Raw genomic sequence first — 19,449 nt, 5'->3', positions numbered from 1 at the left:
ATGAAAGGCACTAGGATGTTTAGCATAACAACTTCCGTTTCATCCATTTTAAACCTAAATCCTAGTTTCAAAACATCCGGTGCCGTTAGAACCAAGATTATATGTTCTTCATTTATCGAGGCATTATCTGGCTCTTGTAACCAAACGAACTTCGTTTCTTGTTTCCGGAGATTTGACATTATGTGCTATACTTGAATCATTGCCTGAGCAACAATAACTTGTGTTTAGAGCAATATATGATTGACATTTGTTTTTGTTAGTTGTAGTCACATTAACAATTACATGAGTTTTCGTATATATACTTGTGAATAATGTTTTTTTTCCTTAGTTCCAAACTACGTGTATCTGTACTCCTGGGATGACAATGACCAGTGGTCAAAGTAGTCTCAAAACAGTGAAATCATACACACGACCTCAGAAATCGTAACATACTGGTAGATATATGGAATTGAAGAAGAAACTAATCAGTGGTTTGTTTGGCGAATTAATCGAGTAACATGCGTGATACAGTAGAAGACACCAATGGCTTTGCAGTAAAATGATATGGATGAATTTTGCACAACCTGATTTTAACAGATTTTCGTATACAATTATAAGTCGCAAGAGGTTCGTAAACTGTTGCGGAGGAAAATCGGCACTACACTGAATCATGGAGTGTATACGGATGGAACTTTACCACCAAACTATGTATACTTAACACTTAACAGAGACAGCAGAGAGCTGTAAAACTTTTAGTGTCCGAGTGGTCAAAGTAACCAGGGCGGTAAAAGTATGCCCGGTTTACGGTACTGACAAGGGAACCTCCCCATTGCACAACCCTCAGATTTAGTTATAAGTTGGCACAGTGGTTAGGCCTTGAAAAACTGAACACAGATCAATCGAGAAAACAGGAAGAAGTTGTGTGGAACTATGAAAAAAAAGCAAAATATACAAACTGAGTAGCCCACTCGATAAGCAACATCAAGGCTAATGTGAGCCCAGGAGCGCCGTGGTCCCGCGGTTAGCGTGAGCAGCTGCGGAATGAGAGGTACTTGGTTCAAGTCTTCCCTCGAGTGAAAAGTTTACTTTTTTTTATTTTCGCAAAGTTATTATCTGTCCGTTCGTTCATTGACGTCTCTGTTCACTGTAATACGTTTAGTGTCTGTGTTTTTGCGACCGCACCGCAAAACCGTGCGATTAGTAGACGAATGGACGTGCCTCTCCAATGGGAACCGCAAGGTCATAGGTCAACCGATTCCTCCACAGGGAAATACGTCTGATGTATTCTATTCGACACTGGTGACGGCATGTGTGTCACATGAGAGGAATATGTTATCGACCCACCTAACTTTTACACTTGGCGAATGGGTAAAAAGATTCTTCTACCTTGCCCTATTAAGGTTTCCTCTTGGATGTGATAATCAATCCCAAAAAAGTGATCGCATCGGACGGACAGATAATAATTGTCTGAAAATAAAAAATTAAGCTTTTCACTCGAGGGAAGACTTGAACCAAGGACCTCACGTTCGGCAGCTGCTCACGCTAACCACGGGACCACGGCGCTCCTGAGCTTACGCTATCCTTGATGTTGCCTGTCCATTGCATGGACTACTCGGTTTGTTTATTTTGCTTTTTTTCATAGTCCCACACAACTTCTTCCTGTTTTCTCGATTGATCTGTGTTTAGTTTTCAAGGCCTGTCCACTGTGCCAATTTATAACTAAATCTGAGGGGGGTGCGATGGGGAGGTTCCCTTGTGAGAGTGACAAGCGTGTAAGTTGTAGGGGCACTCACTCTGGGAGAACATGATGCTCTGGACGACGCCGAAGACGGCGACGGAGGTGGCGTCGTCGATGCCGGAGATGGCGATGATGACGGTGGGGATGCCCTTGCTGACGCCGTAGCCCTTGGCGCGCAGCCGCAGCAGCCCGGGCACGATCACCGCCGGCGACACCGCCGCCACCACCGACCTGCCACAGCACCGACGTCACCACACTGCGCTCTCGCTATCCGCTACTTGTGTTACAACGTCGCTACGGCTCTGAATGGGCAACAAAGACGAATCGCCTAGCGCCAGGGGCCTCCGAACTACGGCCCGCGTTAGCTGGCCGGTCATCTCCGGTATCCGGCCCGCCAAATATTTGTGGTTGTACCTATACTGGCAACAATTGAGTTTCGAGGCCTATCGCGACCAATACACCGCGACATTGTCGGAGCTCTATCTTTACAAAGCGGAAGGTCATGGTTAAACTTGTGGCTATCCACAATAAACAGACAGATCATGCTCCGTGCGATAGTGAAAAAAAAAGTAAACAGACTAGCACAATAGCAGTTTGTGTAATTTTGATAAGTATGGTATGCAGCCATATCAGACATATAGTTGCCCAAATCCTGCCCTTACTTACCTTCAACCTGCAGGTTTACATTACTCATGTCGGTAAAACTGAAGAAGTAGCTCAACCATTGAGGTCAACAATAAGCTGTGAAAAGAAACGGAAAAACCAAAGAGAGGTACAAAAACTCATGTTCTGTATGTAGTTTAAAATAAAAATGAGAAGTTCAAGCCAAAAGCTTATTCGAGCATTTTATTCTACTCACGAATCTGGCGCAAGTCTTTCAAATGGACGCCACTTCGGCGACTAGCCTTAGTAATCAATCATTATGGAAGATGCTTCTTAAGCGAGGTTCCACTTTCTTTTGATTACGTCGTAAAATACATACAGAACGTGCAGTGACATACTTTTTTGTCGATGAAATTCGCCAGAATAAAATACGCCAGAATTTCGGTCAGGTGCGTCCACCAATAAAAATTATGTAATTAAATAAAAATCGTTGCTCGTTTCAGTTTCCCACAACGTTAGATTTTTAAGATTTCATCTTTCCTTTAGCCTTACATTACGGTGATCATGGAGTGCTAGGGTGCTTTAATCTCACTAGGTGGATTTTGGCCCTTATGACTTCGTGGAAGAGTCAATGTGGGCCGCGGACTAAAATGTTTGGAGACCCCTGGCCTAGTCAAAGAGCTTAGCCGGCCGCGGTGGTCTAGCGCTTCTAGGCGCTCAGTCCGGAACCGCGCGACTGGTACGGTCGCAGGTTCAAATCCTGCCTCGGGTATGGATGTGTCTGATGTCCTTAGGTTAGTTAGGTTTAAGTAGTTTTAAGTTCTAGGGGACTGATGACCTCAGATGTTAAGTCCCATATTACTCAGAGAATTTTTTTTATTTATTCATTCTTCTGACAAGTCATTTTTGCCATATGGAATATTTACTGTTTCCACTCCTCAGCTGATTAGGTCCGACGTCAACGAATTAGAAAATAAATGCTTTATTAACAGCGTTGTAAGTGGCCTACCGGGAAAGTTTGTCCAAGTGTGAATAAGAAAGTTTTTACAAGGTGATTCCCGCAAAGAAGAAAACAGCCACCTGCCACTGTTAACTTGTTAGCTTTTTCCCCAGTCCTTTACATAAACAACCAAAAATTTAATATAAATGTGAGTAGCCGTCTGAAAATGAACCTGTCTGCTCGAAATCAACAACGGTGCTATTTGGTTATGCAAATAACATTAACAGTGGGTGGTCGCTGTTTTCTTTTTTGCGGGAACCAACTTGTATTTTGTACACAGCCAAGGTCTTAAAAATTTCAGTTTTCGATGAAATAGCAGGAAGAAATTCTTTAGTCGAAGTGTCATCAATACTGGGGCGCTAAATGTTATTTGAGAAAATACAGTTACGGAAATATAACATTAGGTTTTGAATCAGTAGAACTGTAGTCAAACCACTTCTCATAGTGTGACCAAAAGTATCTGGACACATGGCTAAAAATGACGTACAAGTTCGTGGCGCCCTCCATCAGTAATGCTGGAATTCAGTATTGTGCTGGCTCACCCTTAGCCCTGACAGCTTCAACTCTCCCAGGCACACGTTCAATCAGGTGCTGGAAGGTTTCTTGGGCAATGGTAGCCCATTTTTCACGGAGTGCTGCACTGAGGAGAGGTATCAATGTCGGTCGGTGAGACCTGGTGCGAAATCTGCGTTCCAAATCATCCCAAGTGTGTTCTATAAGATTCAGGTCACGACTCTGTGCACGCCAGTCCATTACAGGAATGTTATTGTCTTGTAACCACTCCGTCACAGGCCGTGAATTATGAACAGGTGCTCGATCGAGTTGCTCTTCAACAGTGGGATGCAAGAAGGTGCTTAAAACATCAATGTAGGCCTGTCCTGTGACAGTGCAATGCAAAACAATAAGTGAGTGGGACTGGTCCAATATTCCATGTGCTCGTATTTTGTTCATTAGACAGCAATAAGGAACTGTATCGAATGCCCTTGGGAAGTCAAGGAACACGGTATCTACCTAGGCGCCTGTATCTACTGATTTCTCATTATATATAACTTTGGTTGTCACGTGGTATCTAACAAAGTAGTAGATAGCACGTGACAACAAAAGTTATATGTAATGAGAAAACAGTAGATACAGGCGCCCAGGTAGATACTGTGGTCCTTGACTTTCCAAGGGCATTCGATACAGTTCTTCACTGCCAAACTTCTGCTGTCACGTGCAGTTGACAAACTGACAGCACTATTCTGACCTGTCATTGGTTATTCCAGAGTAATGGTGACCGTGGAACGGTAGTTGCCTGCTTACCCCAGCTGCTGATCGGCAGGCAACAGCTAGTTGACACCTTGCACCCAGGATCAGCTTATTCTATCAGCGGTACATCGAAACCCGTCGGAAGTGGTCAATTGTTGATGCAGCTGAATCCGTATATTGAGGAACTGCTGGCTGGCGAACACACGTGGCTTGTTAGACTGGGGTAGCTAGCAACCAAGCCATCGGCAGTTTGTAACCATCCTACCTGTTCGTGCTGTTGGGATGTTTGGTTATCTGAATAGCCTGCCTTATTTTCCGCTCCTGTATCCGTGCTTGCCGAGCAAGCGTACGGTCTTCTAGAGGACAACTGACAGGTCGGCCGCCTACAATCCAGGTGGCGTTCAGCTGTTGCTGATTTGCTATATTCCCCTGTCTCTCACACCGTACATGCGAATGCTAATCGGTCACTCGGTTTCGCCAAAATAGCCTTCTGTACAACCATTCCTCCTCAGGTTTCTTGACTTCACTGTCCAGTGCTGTTTCAGAATAGTGTCTTCATCTGTCACGTGACAAACGAAGGTCAGTATACACTATCAGCTCAAAAGTATCCGCACACCCCTATGTAATGTTGTATTGGCCACTAGATGTCACGAGATGCCGACCCGCTAGTATAAAAGGTACGGAGAGTACGGTAATGTCAGTAGAGAAGCAGTAACAGGAGAATGGGGGTGGTCAGAAGGTCTCAGTGACTCCCAGCATTGATTAGTCACTGGCTGTAATTTAACTACCAAATCCATCAGAACATTTCAACCCCTCTACTGTCATCAAAATCGACTTCTGGTGATGCGATTTTGAACTGGAAACGCGAAGGGACAAACACAGCTAAAGATCAGGTGGTCCGTCACTTACTAATGGCTAGGGATCGTCGTGCATTGCGGAGGGTGGTTGTATTAATTCGTATGTAACCAGCAGAAGGATCACTCGTGAATTCCAAAATGCTACCGAAAGTCAGTGTGAAGAAAGTTTGAAACAATGGGGTACAATGGTCGAGCAACTCCTCATCAGCGACACAAATCTGAAGTCGATGCTGAGCGAACTTTAAGTGGTGTGAAGGGAGACTCCACCGGACAGTGGATGACTCCAAAGTGAGGTGATCTTGGTTGGGTGTGGGATTGAAGGGACCAGACTGCTAAGGTCATCGGTCCCTTGTTCCACGATAAAATCACACGAAATAAAAACTGTCAGTCGTTAAAAACGGAGAACTGAGACAAGGGACGACACAATACAAGAAAGGCAGACAAAGACCAGACAAACGGAACTAAAATCGCACCGAGTGTGAAGGTGGTTGGCCGACCATGAAAATAAGGAAAAGCCAACCACCAAATGACATTAAAACCCACAGTTTAAAACCACAGGCCAAAGGCCCAAGTCAATACAGGAAATAAAAGGACAAACACTCAAATCATACGATAAAAACCCCCTGCCCGAATAAAACTCAACACGAGGTCCGCCATAGCAACGTCATCACATAAAAGGGCAGGGAGGGTATCAGGCAGCGCAAACGTCTGCCTGAGTCCTGTTAAAAGCGGGCAGTCCACCAAAATGTGGACCACCGTCAGAGCTGCCCCGCAGCGACATAGCGGTGGGTCCTCCCGGCGCAACAAATGGCCGTGCGTCAGCCACGTGTGGCCAACGCGCAGCCGGCAGAGGACGACAGACTCCTTCCGAGAGGCCCGCATGGAGGAGCGCCACACACGGGTCGTCTCCTTCACCGCCCGAAGTTTGTTGGGCGTGGGCAGGGTGCGCCACTCGTCACCCCAGGCACCAAGCACTTTCTGGCGCAAAAGCGACAGGAGATCACACTCCATAAGGCCGAGTTCCAGAACCGGTGAACTCACTGCCTGTTTAGCCAGCGTGTCAACCCGCTCATTGCCCGGGATGCCGACATGACCTGGGGTCCAAACAAAGACCACGGAGCGGCCGCAACGGGCAAGAGCATGGAGCGACTCGTGGATGGCCATCACCAGACGGGAACGAGGAAAGCACTGGTCAAGAGCTCGTAAACCACTCAGGGAGTCACTACAGATGACAAAGGACTCACCTGAGCGGGAGCGGATATACTCTAGGGCGCGATAGATGGCAACCAACTCGGCAGTGTATACACTGTTCCCGGGTGCCAGCGACCGTTGCTCACAATGATCCTCTAGAGTAAGAGCGTAACCAGTGCGACCAGAGACCATCGAACCGTCGGTATAGGTCACGGCAGATCCGGGAAACTCGGCAAGGAGAGCAACAAAGCGGCGGCGGAGGGCCGGAGGAGGGACCGAGTCTTTCGGACCCTGTGCCAAATCCAGCCGAATGCATGGTCGGCGCACACACCAAGGGGGCAGACGGAGATTGGCCCGGAAAACAGGCGGGAGAGGAAAAAACTCAATCCCACACAGTAGAGCCCGGATGCGAACCGCGATCGTACACCCTGACCGGGGCCGCCTGTCTGGAAGATGGACGATCGAGTGCGGGAACAGGAGACGGTAGTTGGGATGCCCTGGCAAGCTACAAACGTGGGCAGCATAAGCGGCCAGAAGTCGGTCGCGCCGGATCCGCAATGGAGGAACACCAGCCTCCACAAGTAAGCTGTCAACAGGACTTGTCCGAAATGCTCCTGTGGCGAGTCGGATCCCGCAGTGATGGATGGGATCCAGCAATTGCAACGCTGATGGCGACGCCGAACCATAAGCCACACACCCATAATCAAGGCGGGACTGGATCAGCGCTTGATACAGCCGGAGAAGGGTGGACCGATCGGCACCCCATCCGGTGTGGCTAAGGCAACGGAGAGCGTTTAAATGCCGCCAGCATGTTTGTTTAAGCTGCCTAATATGAGGCAGCCAAGTCAACCGGGCATCAAATACCAGTCCCAAGAAGCGATGCGTCTCTACCACAGCAAGAGGTTCACCGTCAAGGTAAAGGCGTGGCTCAGGGTGAACCGTGCGACGCCGGCAGAAATGCATAACGCAGGTCTTAGCGGCCGAAAACTGGAAGCCGTGCGCTACAGCCCACGACTGCGCCTTGCGGATAGCGCCCTGCAGCTGGCGCTCAGCAACTGCAATGCCAGCGGAGCTGTAGTAGAGGCAGAAGTCGTCTGCATACAACGAAGCTGCGACGGACGATCCCACCGCCTCAGCGAGCCCATTGATCGCAATTAAAAACAGGGAGACACTGAGGACAGACCCCTGTGGGACCCCGTTCTCCTGGACCCGGGAGGAACTATGGGACGCAGCAACTTGCACGCGGAAGGAACGAGACGACAGAAAATTCTGAATAAAAATCGGGAGCGGGCCCCTAAGACCCCATCCATGAAGTGTGGCCAGGATGTGATATCGCCAAGTCGTATCGTACGCCTTCCGCATGTCGAAGAAGACGGCAACCAGATGTTGGCGGCGTGCAAAGGCTGTACGGACGGCAGACTCTAGGGAGACCAGATTATCGACGGCAGAGCGGCCTTTACGGAACCCACCCTGAGACGGAGCCAGAAGGCCTCGAGACTCGAGGAGCCAACTCAACCTCCAGCTCACCATACGTTCTAGCAACTTGCAAAGAACGTTGGTGAGGCTTATGGGGCGGTAGCTGTCCACCTCCAGCGGGTTCTTGCCAGGTTTCAACACGGGAGGACGATGCTTTCTCGCCATTGAGACGGGAACACACCCTCAACCCACATGCGGTTGAAAACATCTAGGAGGCGTCGCTGGCAATTCACAGAGAGGTGTTTCAGCATCTGGCTGTGGATGCGGTCTGGCCCAGGAGCCGTATCAGGGCAAGCAGATAGTGCACTCTGGAATTCCCAGTCGCTGAAAGGAGCATTGTACAACTCCGCGTGGCGCGTGTGAAAGAAAAGCCTCCAACTTTCCAACCGCTCTTTCCGGGAGCGGAAGGCCAGTGGGTAATTCGTAGATGCGGAACACTGAGCAAAATGCGCTGCTAACCGGTCCGCAATCGTGTCGGAGTCAGTACACACCACTCCATTCAGCGAAAGCCCAGGGACAGAGACAGGCGGCCGATAGCCATGGAGTCGCCTAATCTTAGCCCAAACCTGCGATGCAGAGGTACGGACGCCAATGGTGGAAACATACCGTTCCCAGCACTCCTGCTTCCGTTGGCGAATAAGGCGTCGGGCACGGGCACGGAGCTGTTTAAAAACGATGAGGTTCTCCAAGGACGGGTGCCGCTTATGGCGTTGAAGAGCCCGCCGGCGATCTCTAATCGCCTCTGCGATCTCGGGCGCCCACCAAGGCACAGTCCTCCTCCGAGGGGACCCGGATGAACAGGGAATCGCAGATGCCGCCGCAGAAACGATGCCGGTGGTGACCGACTGAACCACCGCATCAATGGTGTCAGGGGAAGGAGGTGCGATAGTGGCGAGAGAGGAGAACAAGCCCCAATCAGCCTTATTCAGAGCCCATCTGGAGGGGCGTTCAGAAGAGTGACGCTGTGGTAGTGACAGAAAGATGGGGAAATGGTCACTACCACATAAGTCGTCATGGACACTCCAGTGGATGGATGGTGAAAGTCCGATGGCCGAAAATGTGCCATGGACGACGCTGAAATGTGTCGGCTCTCCCGTGTTTAAGAGGCAGAGGTCAAGCTGCGAGAGAAGAGTCTCGACATCTCTACCCCGGCCAGTAATCGCGGCGCTACCCCACAGGGGGTTATGGGCGTTAAAGTCGCCCAGTAACACAAAAGGAGGAGGCAGTTGTGCTATCAATGCAGCCAACACATGACGCGAGACATCACCATCTGGCGGAAGATACAAACTGCAGACAGTAATAGGCTGAGGCGTCCACATCCTTACAGCGACAGCCTCTAAAGGTGTGTGAAGAGGTACACATTCGCTGTAGACAGAGTTAAGGATGTAGACGCAGACTCCACCAGATACCCTCTCATAAGCTGCCCGGTTCTTGTAATAACCCCGATACCCACGTAGGGCAGGAGTCCGCATTGCCGGAAACCAAGTTTCCTGTAGGGCAATGCAGAGGAGAGGGTGACTGCTGATGAGTTGGCGAAGCTCAGCAAGGTGGTGGAAAAAGGCGCTGCAGTTCCACTGGAGTATTGCTTTGTCCATGTCCGAAAAAGGCGTGAAGGGGCCGAGGAGGCAGATTACGCCACTGGGTCACCTGCTGCCACCGATGGAGGACCAGTACAATCTGCTTCCATGGCGTCTGAGGGTCCGGCGAGATCCAGGTCCTCAGCGGACGCCCGGATCTCCACCTTATCCCCGGACGCAGAGCCTGTAGGGAGCAGTGGGGTGGATGCCACCGCGTGGTCCTTGGCCTTAGAGGTCTTCTTCTTCGTCTTGTCTCTCTGGTCCTTGGGTTTCATTGGCTGGGAGGGCTCCAGCGAGTCAGTCTCCGGGACGGAGGAGGAGCGGGAAGCCCTGCGATCAGCCGCTGGTCTGCTTTTCTTCCATTGGCTGACGTCACCCTTCCCAGAGGTGGAAACCTGGAAAGGAAGGGACCCAAGGGACCCTTTCCGTGCTATTCGAGCAGGGGATGTTTGAGGCTTCCCCAGCTTAGAAGTGGGGACTGATGTCCCCGATGGTTGGGGGGTTGCTGCTCCTGAGGCAGGTAGTGCAGGAGCAGCAGGGAGTGAAGTGCCCCCCACCATCAAGGGGGCAGGTGTAGCATTCCGGCTCTGAGAGGTGGCAGTCTGAGGGAGAGCTAATGGGGCCATAACAGTAGTAGCCGCGGCGTAAGAGGCAGTCATTCGAACAGGGTGGAGGCGTTCGAACTTCTGCCTGGCCTCAGTGTATGTCAGGCGGTCCAGGGTCTTATACTCCATGATTTTGCGCTCTTTCTGGTAGATCCTGCAGTCCGGCGAGCAAGGTGAGTGGTGCTCTCCGCAGTTTACACAGATGGGAGGCGGAGCACATGGAGTATTGGGATGTGATGGGCGTCCACAATCTCGACATGTGAGGCTGGAAGTACAGCAGGAAGACATATGCCCGAACTTCCAGCACTTAAAGCACCGCATCGGGGGAGGGATATAGGGCTTGACGTCACAACGATAGACCATCACCTTGACCTTCTCAGGTAAAGTATCACCCTCGAAGGCCAAGATGAAGGCACCGGTGGCAACCTGCTTATCCCTTGGACCACGATGTACGCGCCGGACGAAGTGAACACCTCGCCGCTCTAAATTGGCGCGAAGCTCGTCATCGGACTGCAATAGAAGGTCCCGATGGAATATTATGCCCTGGACCATATTAAGACTCTTATGGGGCGTGATTGTAACCGGAACATCCCCCAGCTTGTTACAATCGAGTAACCGGCGGGACTGGGCGGAGGACGCCGATTTGATCAAAACCGAGCCCGAGCGCATTTTGGACAAGCCCTCCACCTCCCCGAACTTGTCCTCTAAGTGCTCGACGAAGAACTGAGGCTTCATGGATGTAAAGGATTCACCATCAGCTCTCGTACACACCAGGTAGCGGGGCGAGTATGGTTCGCTGGCATCCTTAGTCTTTCGTTCCTCCCATGGTGTAGCCAGGGAGGGGAACGATTTGGGGTCATATGTAGTTGCGTTGTATTGAGCCCTGGAACGCTTAGAGACTGCTGGCGGCTGGCCACCAGCAAGAGTTGATGTACCACGCTTCATTGCGGGTCATCCGCCCTGATGCCACCTACTCCGACCAAGGGCCCTCCCCACGGGCGCCACCCAGCCTCAGCAACGACCACCTGGCAGGATGGCCATTGCCGGGAGTCCCAATGCCCCAAGGAGATAGGCATCTACTCCTTGGCATACGTGGGGAGTTAACGGCGCTGGCATCAGCAGAGCGATCCCTGTGTAGTCAGGGGGCTACAACCAACAGGGTACATGGCGGCCCCACCACAACGGACTGGCTACCGTACTGGATTTCAGGTGATGTAGTCCAATATCGTCATTGGCGCATAAAGCGACACAGCATAGCAGACTGCAAGAAACCGCGCCCAAGAACAAATCCACGCCCAAGAGATGGTAGGTGAGCGGGACTGCTAAGCGATGACGACAAACCTGGCTAGAGATGGTAATGCTTGATGGACACATCGCTCCTTGTAAGGCGCCCTTCCCCAATCGGCTCGCTCTTCGGAAAATTTAGAAGGATGGAGGTCAAACCCGTTAGGGGACCATCTCACAAGGCCAAAACGTTTGAGACTCCTTTTAGTCGCCTCTTACGACAGGCAGGAATACCGTGGGCCTATTCTTACCCCCGAACCCACAGGGGGGCAAAGTGAGGTGAGTGATGGATCACGCTATAACCTGTAACATCCGAAGGGAGAGTTTGGGTTTGGTGAAGGCCTCGAGAACGTTGCCTGCCACAATGTCCAGTGCTAACAGAGAAGTACAGAGGTGGTATTACGGCATGGGAATGTGTGTCGTGGTTAGGATGTGGTCCCTTTATTGCAGTCAGGAAAACGCTAAATGCAGAAGTTTGTGAACAAATTTTACAGCATTGAATATAGTGTACAGCAGAGGAAGAGTTCGGAGACGATGACTCACTGTATCAGCATGACACTGCAGCCTGTCATAACGCATCTGTGAGCAACATTCCTCAAGCGATCTGCCCTGTCGGAAGTCCGAATCTGAACCCAGCGGAACACCTTTGGGATGAGTTACGAAAGGCGTTCAATAAGGAATGTAACACTTTTCTTGGGCAATTTCGGTTAAAAACAGGCGGAATTTGTTGTTGAACATCGCGGAATATTCCCGCTTCAGCATCTAAGGTTCCGTGTAGTTCCGATAGGTGGCGGTGCTATACGTAGCCTTCAAAACTGCGAGCTGTCATTGAATTTCACAGATGTTCACAGGTGCTTACAGAATGTCTACGGAGACCCAATGTCAGTGAAAAAAAGGCTCGATGCGTCATTAGGCGAGGCGTCTGTCATCTTGGCAACAAGGTGGCGCAAACCTGTCCGATCTCCCACGTGCCGGCCGACTCAACTATCCGCAAGAAATCAAAGGAACCACTTATGTTCGTCGAGACAAACGTGCAAACGAACTTTATTTCCGATACATTGCAGGGCCTCACACAAATCTGCGCAACGACTGGAACCCACAAAAATTCATTGGACAACTCTTCGTCACCCGTACAGCCGGATCTTGCCCCCTCCCTACTTCCATCTGTCTGGTCCAATGAAGGATGCGCTCTGTAGGAAGCAGTACGAGGATGATGGGGAGGTTATTCATTCAGGAAGACGTTGGCTCCGATGTCGGCGAGTAAAGTAGTACCATTCGGATGTACAGGCCCTCCCAGGAAGGTGATGTAAGGCCGTCACATTAAACGAGGATTGTGTTCAAAAACAGGGTTTTGCAGCCCAGAAAGTGGAGAATAATATGGGGTTCAAATGGCTCCGACCACTACGGGACTTAACATCTGAGGTCATCAGTCCCCTAGAACTTACAACTACTTAAAGCTAACTAACCTAAGGACATCACACACATCCATGCCCAAGGCAGGATTCGAACTTGCGACCGTAGCGGTCGCGCTGTTCCAGACTGGAGCGCCTAGAACCGCTCGGCCACACCGGCCGGAGAAATAATATGGTGTATTTGAATCCTGAATAATACTGACGTGCTTAAAAAAGAAAAAAGGCATTTGTTACGTTACTTATTGAACGTACCTCGTATATGTAGACCATCATCAAAGGAGGTGGCTTACAAAACACTCGTTCCACGGTTAATGTGCTAATAGTAAACTGCAGAAGCGTCTATAGAAAGGTCCCAGAACTGCTCTCATTAATAAACGGTCACAACGCCCATATAGTACTAGGAACAGAAAGTTGGCTGAAACCAGACGTAAACAGTAATGAAATCCTAAACTCTGATTGGAATGTATACCGCAGATAGGCTGGACAGTGAAGGGGGAGGCGTGTTTATAGCGATAAGAAGTGCAATAGTATCGAAGGAAATTGACGGAGATTCGAATTGTGAAATGATTTGGGTGAAGGTCACGGTTAAAGCAGGCTCAGACATGGTAATTGGATGTCTCTATAGGCCCCCGGGCTCAGCAGCTGTTGTGGCTCAGCACCTGAAGAATAATTTGGAAAATATTTAGAGTAGATTTCCCCACCATGTTATAGTTCTGGGTGGAGATTTTAATTTGCCGGATATAGACTGGGAGACTCAAACGTTCATAACGGGTGGCAGGGACAAAGAATCCAGTGAAATATTTTTAAGTGCTTTATCTGAAAACTACCTTGAGCAGTTAAACAGAAAACCGACTCGTGGCGATAATATATTAGACCTTCTGGTGACAAACAGACCCGAACTATTTGAAACAGTTAATGCAGAACAGGGAATCAGCGATCATAAAGCGGTTACTGCGTCGATGATTTCAGCCGTAAATAGAAATATTAAAAAAGGTAGGAAGATTTTTCTGTTTAGCAAAAGTGACAAAAAGCAGATTACAGAGTACCTGACGGCTCAACACAAAAGTTTTGTCTCAAGTGCAGATAGTGTTGAGGATCAGTGGACAAAGTTCAAAACCATGGTACAATATGCGTTAGATGAGTACGTGCCAAGCAAGATCGTAAGAGATGGAAAAGAGCCACCGTGGTACAACAACCGAGTTAGAAAACTGCTGCGGAAGCAAAGGGAACTTCACAGCAAACATAAACATAGCCAAAGCCTTGCAGACAAACAAAAATTACGCGAAGCGAAATGTAGTGTGAGGAGGGCTATGCGAGAGGCTTTCAATGAATTCGAAAGTAACGTTCTATGTACTGACTTGGCAGAAAATCCTAAGAAATTTTGGTCCTATGTCAAAGCGGTAGGTGGATCAAAACAAAATGTCCAGACACTCTGTGACCAAAATGGTACTGAAACAGAGGATGACAGACTAAAGGCCGAATTACTAAATGTCTTCTTCCAAAGCTGTTTCACAGAGGAAGACTGCACTGTGCTTCCTTCTCTAGATTGTCGCACAGTTGACAAAATGGTAGATATCGAAGTAGACGACAGAGGGATAGAGAAACAATTAAAATCGCTCAAAAGAGGAAAGGCCGCTGGTCCTGATGGGATACCAGTTCGATTTTACACAGAGTACGCGAAGGAACTTGCCCCCCTTCTTGCAGCGGTGTACCGTAGGTCTCTAGAAGAGCGAAGCGTTCCAAAGGATTGGAAAAGGGCACAGGTCATCCCCGTTCTCAAGAAGGGACGTCGAACAGATGTGCAGAACTATAGACCTATATCTCTAACGTCGATCAGTTGTAGAATTTTGGAACACGTATTATGTTCGAGTATAATGTCTTTTCTGGAGACTAGAAATCTACTCTGTAGGAATCAGCATGGGTTTCGAAAAAGACGATCGTGTGAAACCCAGCTCGCGCTATTCGTCCACGAGACTCAGAGGGCCTTAGACACGGGTTCACAGGTAGATGCCGTGTTTCTTGACTTCCGCAAGGCGTTTGACACAGTTCCCCATAGTCGTTTAATGAACAAAGTAAGAGCATACGGACTATCAGACCAATTGTGTGATTGGATTGAGGAGTTCCTAGATAACAGAACGCAGCACGTCATTCTCAATGGAGAGAAGTCTTCCGAAGTAAGAGTGATTTCAGGTGTGCCGCAGGGGAGTGTCATAGGACCGTTGCTATTCACAATATACATAAATGACCTGGTGGATGACATCGGAAGTTCACTGAGGCTTTTTGCAGATGATGCTGTGGTGTATCGAGAAGTTGCAACAATGGAAAATTGTACTGAAATGCAGGAGGATCTGCAGCGAATTGACGCATGGTGCACGGAATGGCAATTGAATCTCAATGTAGCGAAGTGTAATGTGATGCGAATACATAGAAAGATAGGTCCCTTATCATTTAGCTACAAAATAGCAGGTCAGCAACTGGAAGCAGTTAATTCCATAAATTATCTGGGAGTACGCATTAGGAGTGATTTAAAATGGAATGATCATATAAAGTTGATCGTCGGTAAAGCAGATGCCAGACAGATTCATTGGAAGAATCCTAAGGAAATGCAATCCGACAACAAAGGAAGTAGGTTACAGTACGCTTGTTCGCCCAATGCTTGAATACAGCTCAGCAGTGTGGGATCCGCACCAGGTAGGGTTGATAGAAGAGATAGAGAAGATCCAACGGAGAGCAGCGCGCTTCTTTACAGGATCATTTAGTAATTGCGAAAGCGTTACGGAGATGATAGATAAACTCCAGTGGAAGACTCTGCAGGAGAGACGCTCAGTAGCTCGGTACGGGCTTTTGTTGAAGTTTCGAGAACATACCTTCACCGAAGAGTCAAGCAGTATATTGCTCCCTCCTACGTATATCTCGCGAAGAGACCATGAGGATAAAATCAGAGAGATTAGAGCCCACACAGAAGCATACCGACAATCCTTTTTTCCACGTACAATACGAGACTGGAATAGAAGGGAGAACTGATAGAGGTACTCAGGGTACCCTCCGCCACACACCGTCAGGTGGCTTGCGGAGTACGGATGTAGATGTAGATGTACTTTAGTATTGCTCATCAGTGTGGGATCCGTACCAGATCGGGTTGACGGAGGAGATAGAGAAGATCCAAAGAAGAGCGGCGGGTTTCGTCACAGGGTTATTTGATAACCATGATAGCGTTAACGGAGATGTTTAGCGAACTCAAGTGGCAGACTCTGCAAGAGAGGCGCTCTGCATCGCGGTGTAGCTTGCTGTCCACGTTTCGAGAGGATGCGTTTCTGAATGAGGTATCGAATATATTGCTTCCCCCTACTTATACCTCTCGAGGAGATCACGAATGTAAAATTAGAGAGATTCGAACGCGCACGGAGGCTTTCCGGCAGTCCTCCTTCCCGCGAACCATACGCAACTGGAACAGTTGCCACACACCGTTGGGTGGCTTGCGGAGTATAAATGTAGATGTAGATGTAGACTTCGCTCCAGACCCGAGAGTCCAACACCATTACCTTCTCTAGTTTCGGCTCTTGAGGAAGAACTGGCTGCCATTTCTCCACAGACAATCAATATCTTGTCTGAGCGCCACTAGCCGAGTTCAAGCCATTACGATGGCGAAAGGTGGACATACCTCATTAGCTAACAGATTTCCAGATACTTATATTACATAGTGGCAATCGTAACAGCAATACATAGTTCTGAAGAGTACCTCTACAAAATACGGCCGAAACAGCAGTTCTCGTTTTTAACAATACGACACGCACCCTAAATATACTGCCGCTGCGTATACCTACGTTAAAGTGATTTATCTGCAAACTTTCGGAATGACACTGCTGCAACGGGCATACAGAATCCAAGAAGTAATACTATTGTCTAACTAAAAGCGCGTTGCAGAAATACGCAGATCCCTGTGTTTCATAACGTGGCAGCGATCTGTGTAGCCAGAGACAGCCGGAGCATGCAGTGTCGCAACTTCCCACTTGCTGATGGACATACGTGGGCAGCGGCTAGATGCCCGCCAAACACGCGCGAGGGATGCGCGCATTTCATTACACTCCATTCCACTTGAAGCGACTGTGTGTCTCAGTAATACAAAAACGAAAGGAACGTCTACAAGACGTTCCTAGACAACTATCGCATAGAGACCACGTGTGAAGGCTTTGTTAAATGATCTCGTCTTTCTTGGGCAGATAATACTGGGAGTGACACTCTTCGAAGCCAAGCGCTATGTCGGCAAACTCACTCGGCAGGAAACCTAAGAGTTTTTAGTGTTAAGTGGTTTGAAAGGATACACGGGTAATGCGGTAACAATGCGAAAAATGCATGCTTGAACATAAATGCGGGTACTAACAAGGGAGGGAACCTCCCATCGTACACCCCTCAGATTTAATAAGTTGGCACAGTGGATAGGCATTAAAAAACTGAGCACACATCAATCGAGAAAACAGGAAGTAGTTGTGTGGAACTACGAAAAAAATAAAATATACAAACTGAGTAGTCCGTGAGCAAGATATGCAATATAACAGGAAATTGTGAGCTTAGGAGCGCCGAGGTCCCGTGGTTAGCGTGAGCAACTGTGGTACGAGAGGTCCTTGGTTCAAGTCTTCCCTCTACTGAAAAGACTAATTATTTTATTTTCAGACAATTATCAAAGTTCAGGCACTCGCACATAATCAACTTCGCTCTCCAAAATTCGAGGACATGTTCAGATTTGCTTGGACATGTGCAGGATTTGACGGTCTACGCAAGGAAAAATTTGAAAACGTTAAAACATATATGTTGTGAAGAACACAGGGGAAATTGTGCGACTGTGAAACTGTTGCATTCATTTGTTGCAGTTTATGTGGCAAACTCTTATGTCTTCATCACTTTTTTGGGAGTGATTACCACATCCACAAGAAAACCTAAATCGGGCAAGGTAGAAGAATCTTTTTACCCATTACCCTAGTGTACAAGTTAGGCGGATCGACAACATATTCCTGTCATGTGGCGCACATGCCGTCACCAGTGTCGAATAGAATACATCAGACAGGTTTTCCCGTGGAGGAATCGGTTGACCTACGACCTTGCGATCAAATGTTTTTGGTTCCCATTGGAGAGGCACGTCCTTTCGTCTACTAATCGCACGGTTTTGCGGTGCGGTCGCAAGAACACAGACACTAAACGTATTACAGTGAACAGAGACGTCAATGAACGAACGGACAGATCATAACTAAGAAAATAAAGAAAGAAAAATTTTTCACTCAAGGGAAGACTTAAACCAAAGACCTCCAGTCTCGCAGTTGCTCACGATATCCACGGGACCAAAGCGCTTCTGAGCTCACCATCTGCTGTGATGTTGCTTATCTTGCGCATGGACTACTCAGTTTGCATATTTTGCTTATTTTTTTCATAGTTCCACACAACTTCTTCCCGTTATCTCGATTGATCTGTGATCAGTTTTTCTAGGCCTATCCACTGTGCCAACTTATAACTAAATCTGAGGGGGCTACGATGGGGAGGTTCCCTTTTAAGAAACTGCAGGTTGCCCTCTTATATTTGACCACACCCGCTCAACGGCAGTTTGTAGTGGTGAGGCGGTCCGTTAATTGTGCCTGAATAGTTTGATAAGAAATTCTGGCCTGGTACACAGTGCTGTGTGACCGTCTCTGTAGCTGAGAAGTCAGTGGGCTGACTACATTGCAGGGGAACCACGTTAGATTCCCGGTACTGACAGGTGGGAGGACAGGTACGCGATACACTCAGCTTCGTGAGGCCATCTGAGGAGCTACTCAACGGATTTATAACTGTTCCAAGATCAAGAACCCAACGACGACCGGGAAAGCGGTGTGCTGGCCATAAGACCTCCATATCGCACCCAATGACACCATTGGATCCACGAGACTCAGAGGGCCATAGACACGGGTTCCCAGGTAGATGCCGTGTTTCTTGACTTTCGCAAGGCGTTCGATACAGTTCCCCACAGTCGTTTAATGAACAAAGTAAGAGCATATAGACTATCAGACCAATTGTGTGATTGGATTGAAGAATTCCTATATAACAGAACACAGCATTTCATTCTCAATGGAGAGAAGTCTTCCGAAGTAAGAGTGATTTCAGATGTGCCGCAGAGGAGTGTCATAGGACAGTTGCTATTCACAATATACATAAATGACCTGGTGGATGACATCGGAAGTTCACTGAGGCAATTTGCAGATGATACTGTGGTGTATCGAGAGGTTGTAACAATGGAAAATTATACTGAAATTCAGGAGGATCTGCAGCGAATTGACGCATGGTGCAGAGAATGGCAACTCAATCTCAATTACACAAGTGTAATATGCTGCGAATACATAGAAAGACAGATCCCTTATCATTTAGCTACAAAATAACAGGTCAGCACCTGCAATCAGTTAATTCCATAAATTATCTGGGAGTACGCATTAAGAGTGATTTAAAATGGAATGATC

At 48.4% G+C, this 19,449-nt stretch overlaps 1 protein-coding gene across 5 annotated transcripts in view; it reads right to left on the bottom strand.

Moving 5' to 3' along the window:
- Positions 1-19,449, bottom strand: part of LOC126321537 (sodium/hydrogen exchanger 9B2-like) — a 438,606-nt gene that overhangs the window by 31,690 nt on the left and 387,467 nt on the right. For all 5 annotated transcript variants that reach the window (XM_049994193.1, XM_049994196.1, XM_049994192.1 and 2 more), the window contains one exon: positions 1,773-1,948. In XM_049994193.1, the coding sequence (XP_049850150.1) occupies positions 1,773-1,948 (176 nt within the window). The remainder of the gene's footprint in view (positions 1-1,772; positions 1,949-19,449) is intronic.

Source organism: Schistocerca gregaria, chromosome 2 (genome assembly GCF_023897955.1).
Source record: "Schistocerca gregaria isolate iqSchGreg1 chromosome 2, iqSchGreg1.2, whole genome shotgun sequence".
NCBI classification, from domain to species: Eukaryota; Metazoa; Arthropoda; class Insecta; order Orthoptera; family Acrididae; genus Schistocerca; species Schistocerca gregaria.
Note: the sequence above shows the minus strand (reverse complement) of the source record. Positions and strands in the feature narration are given on the sequence as shown.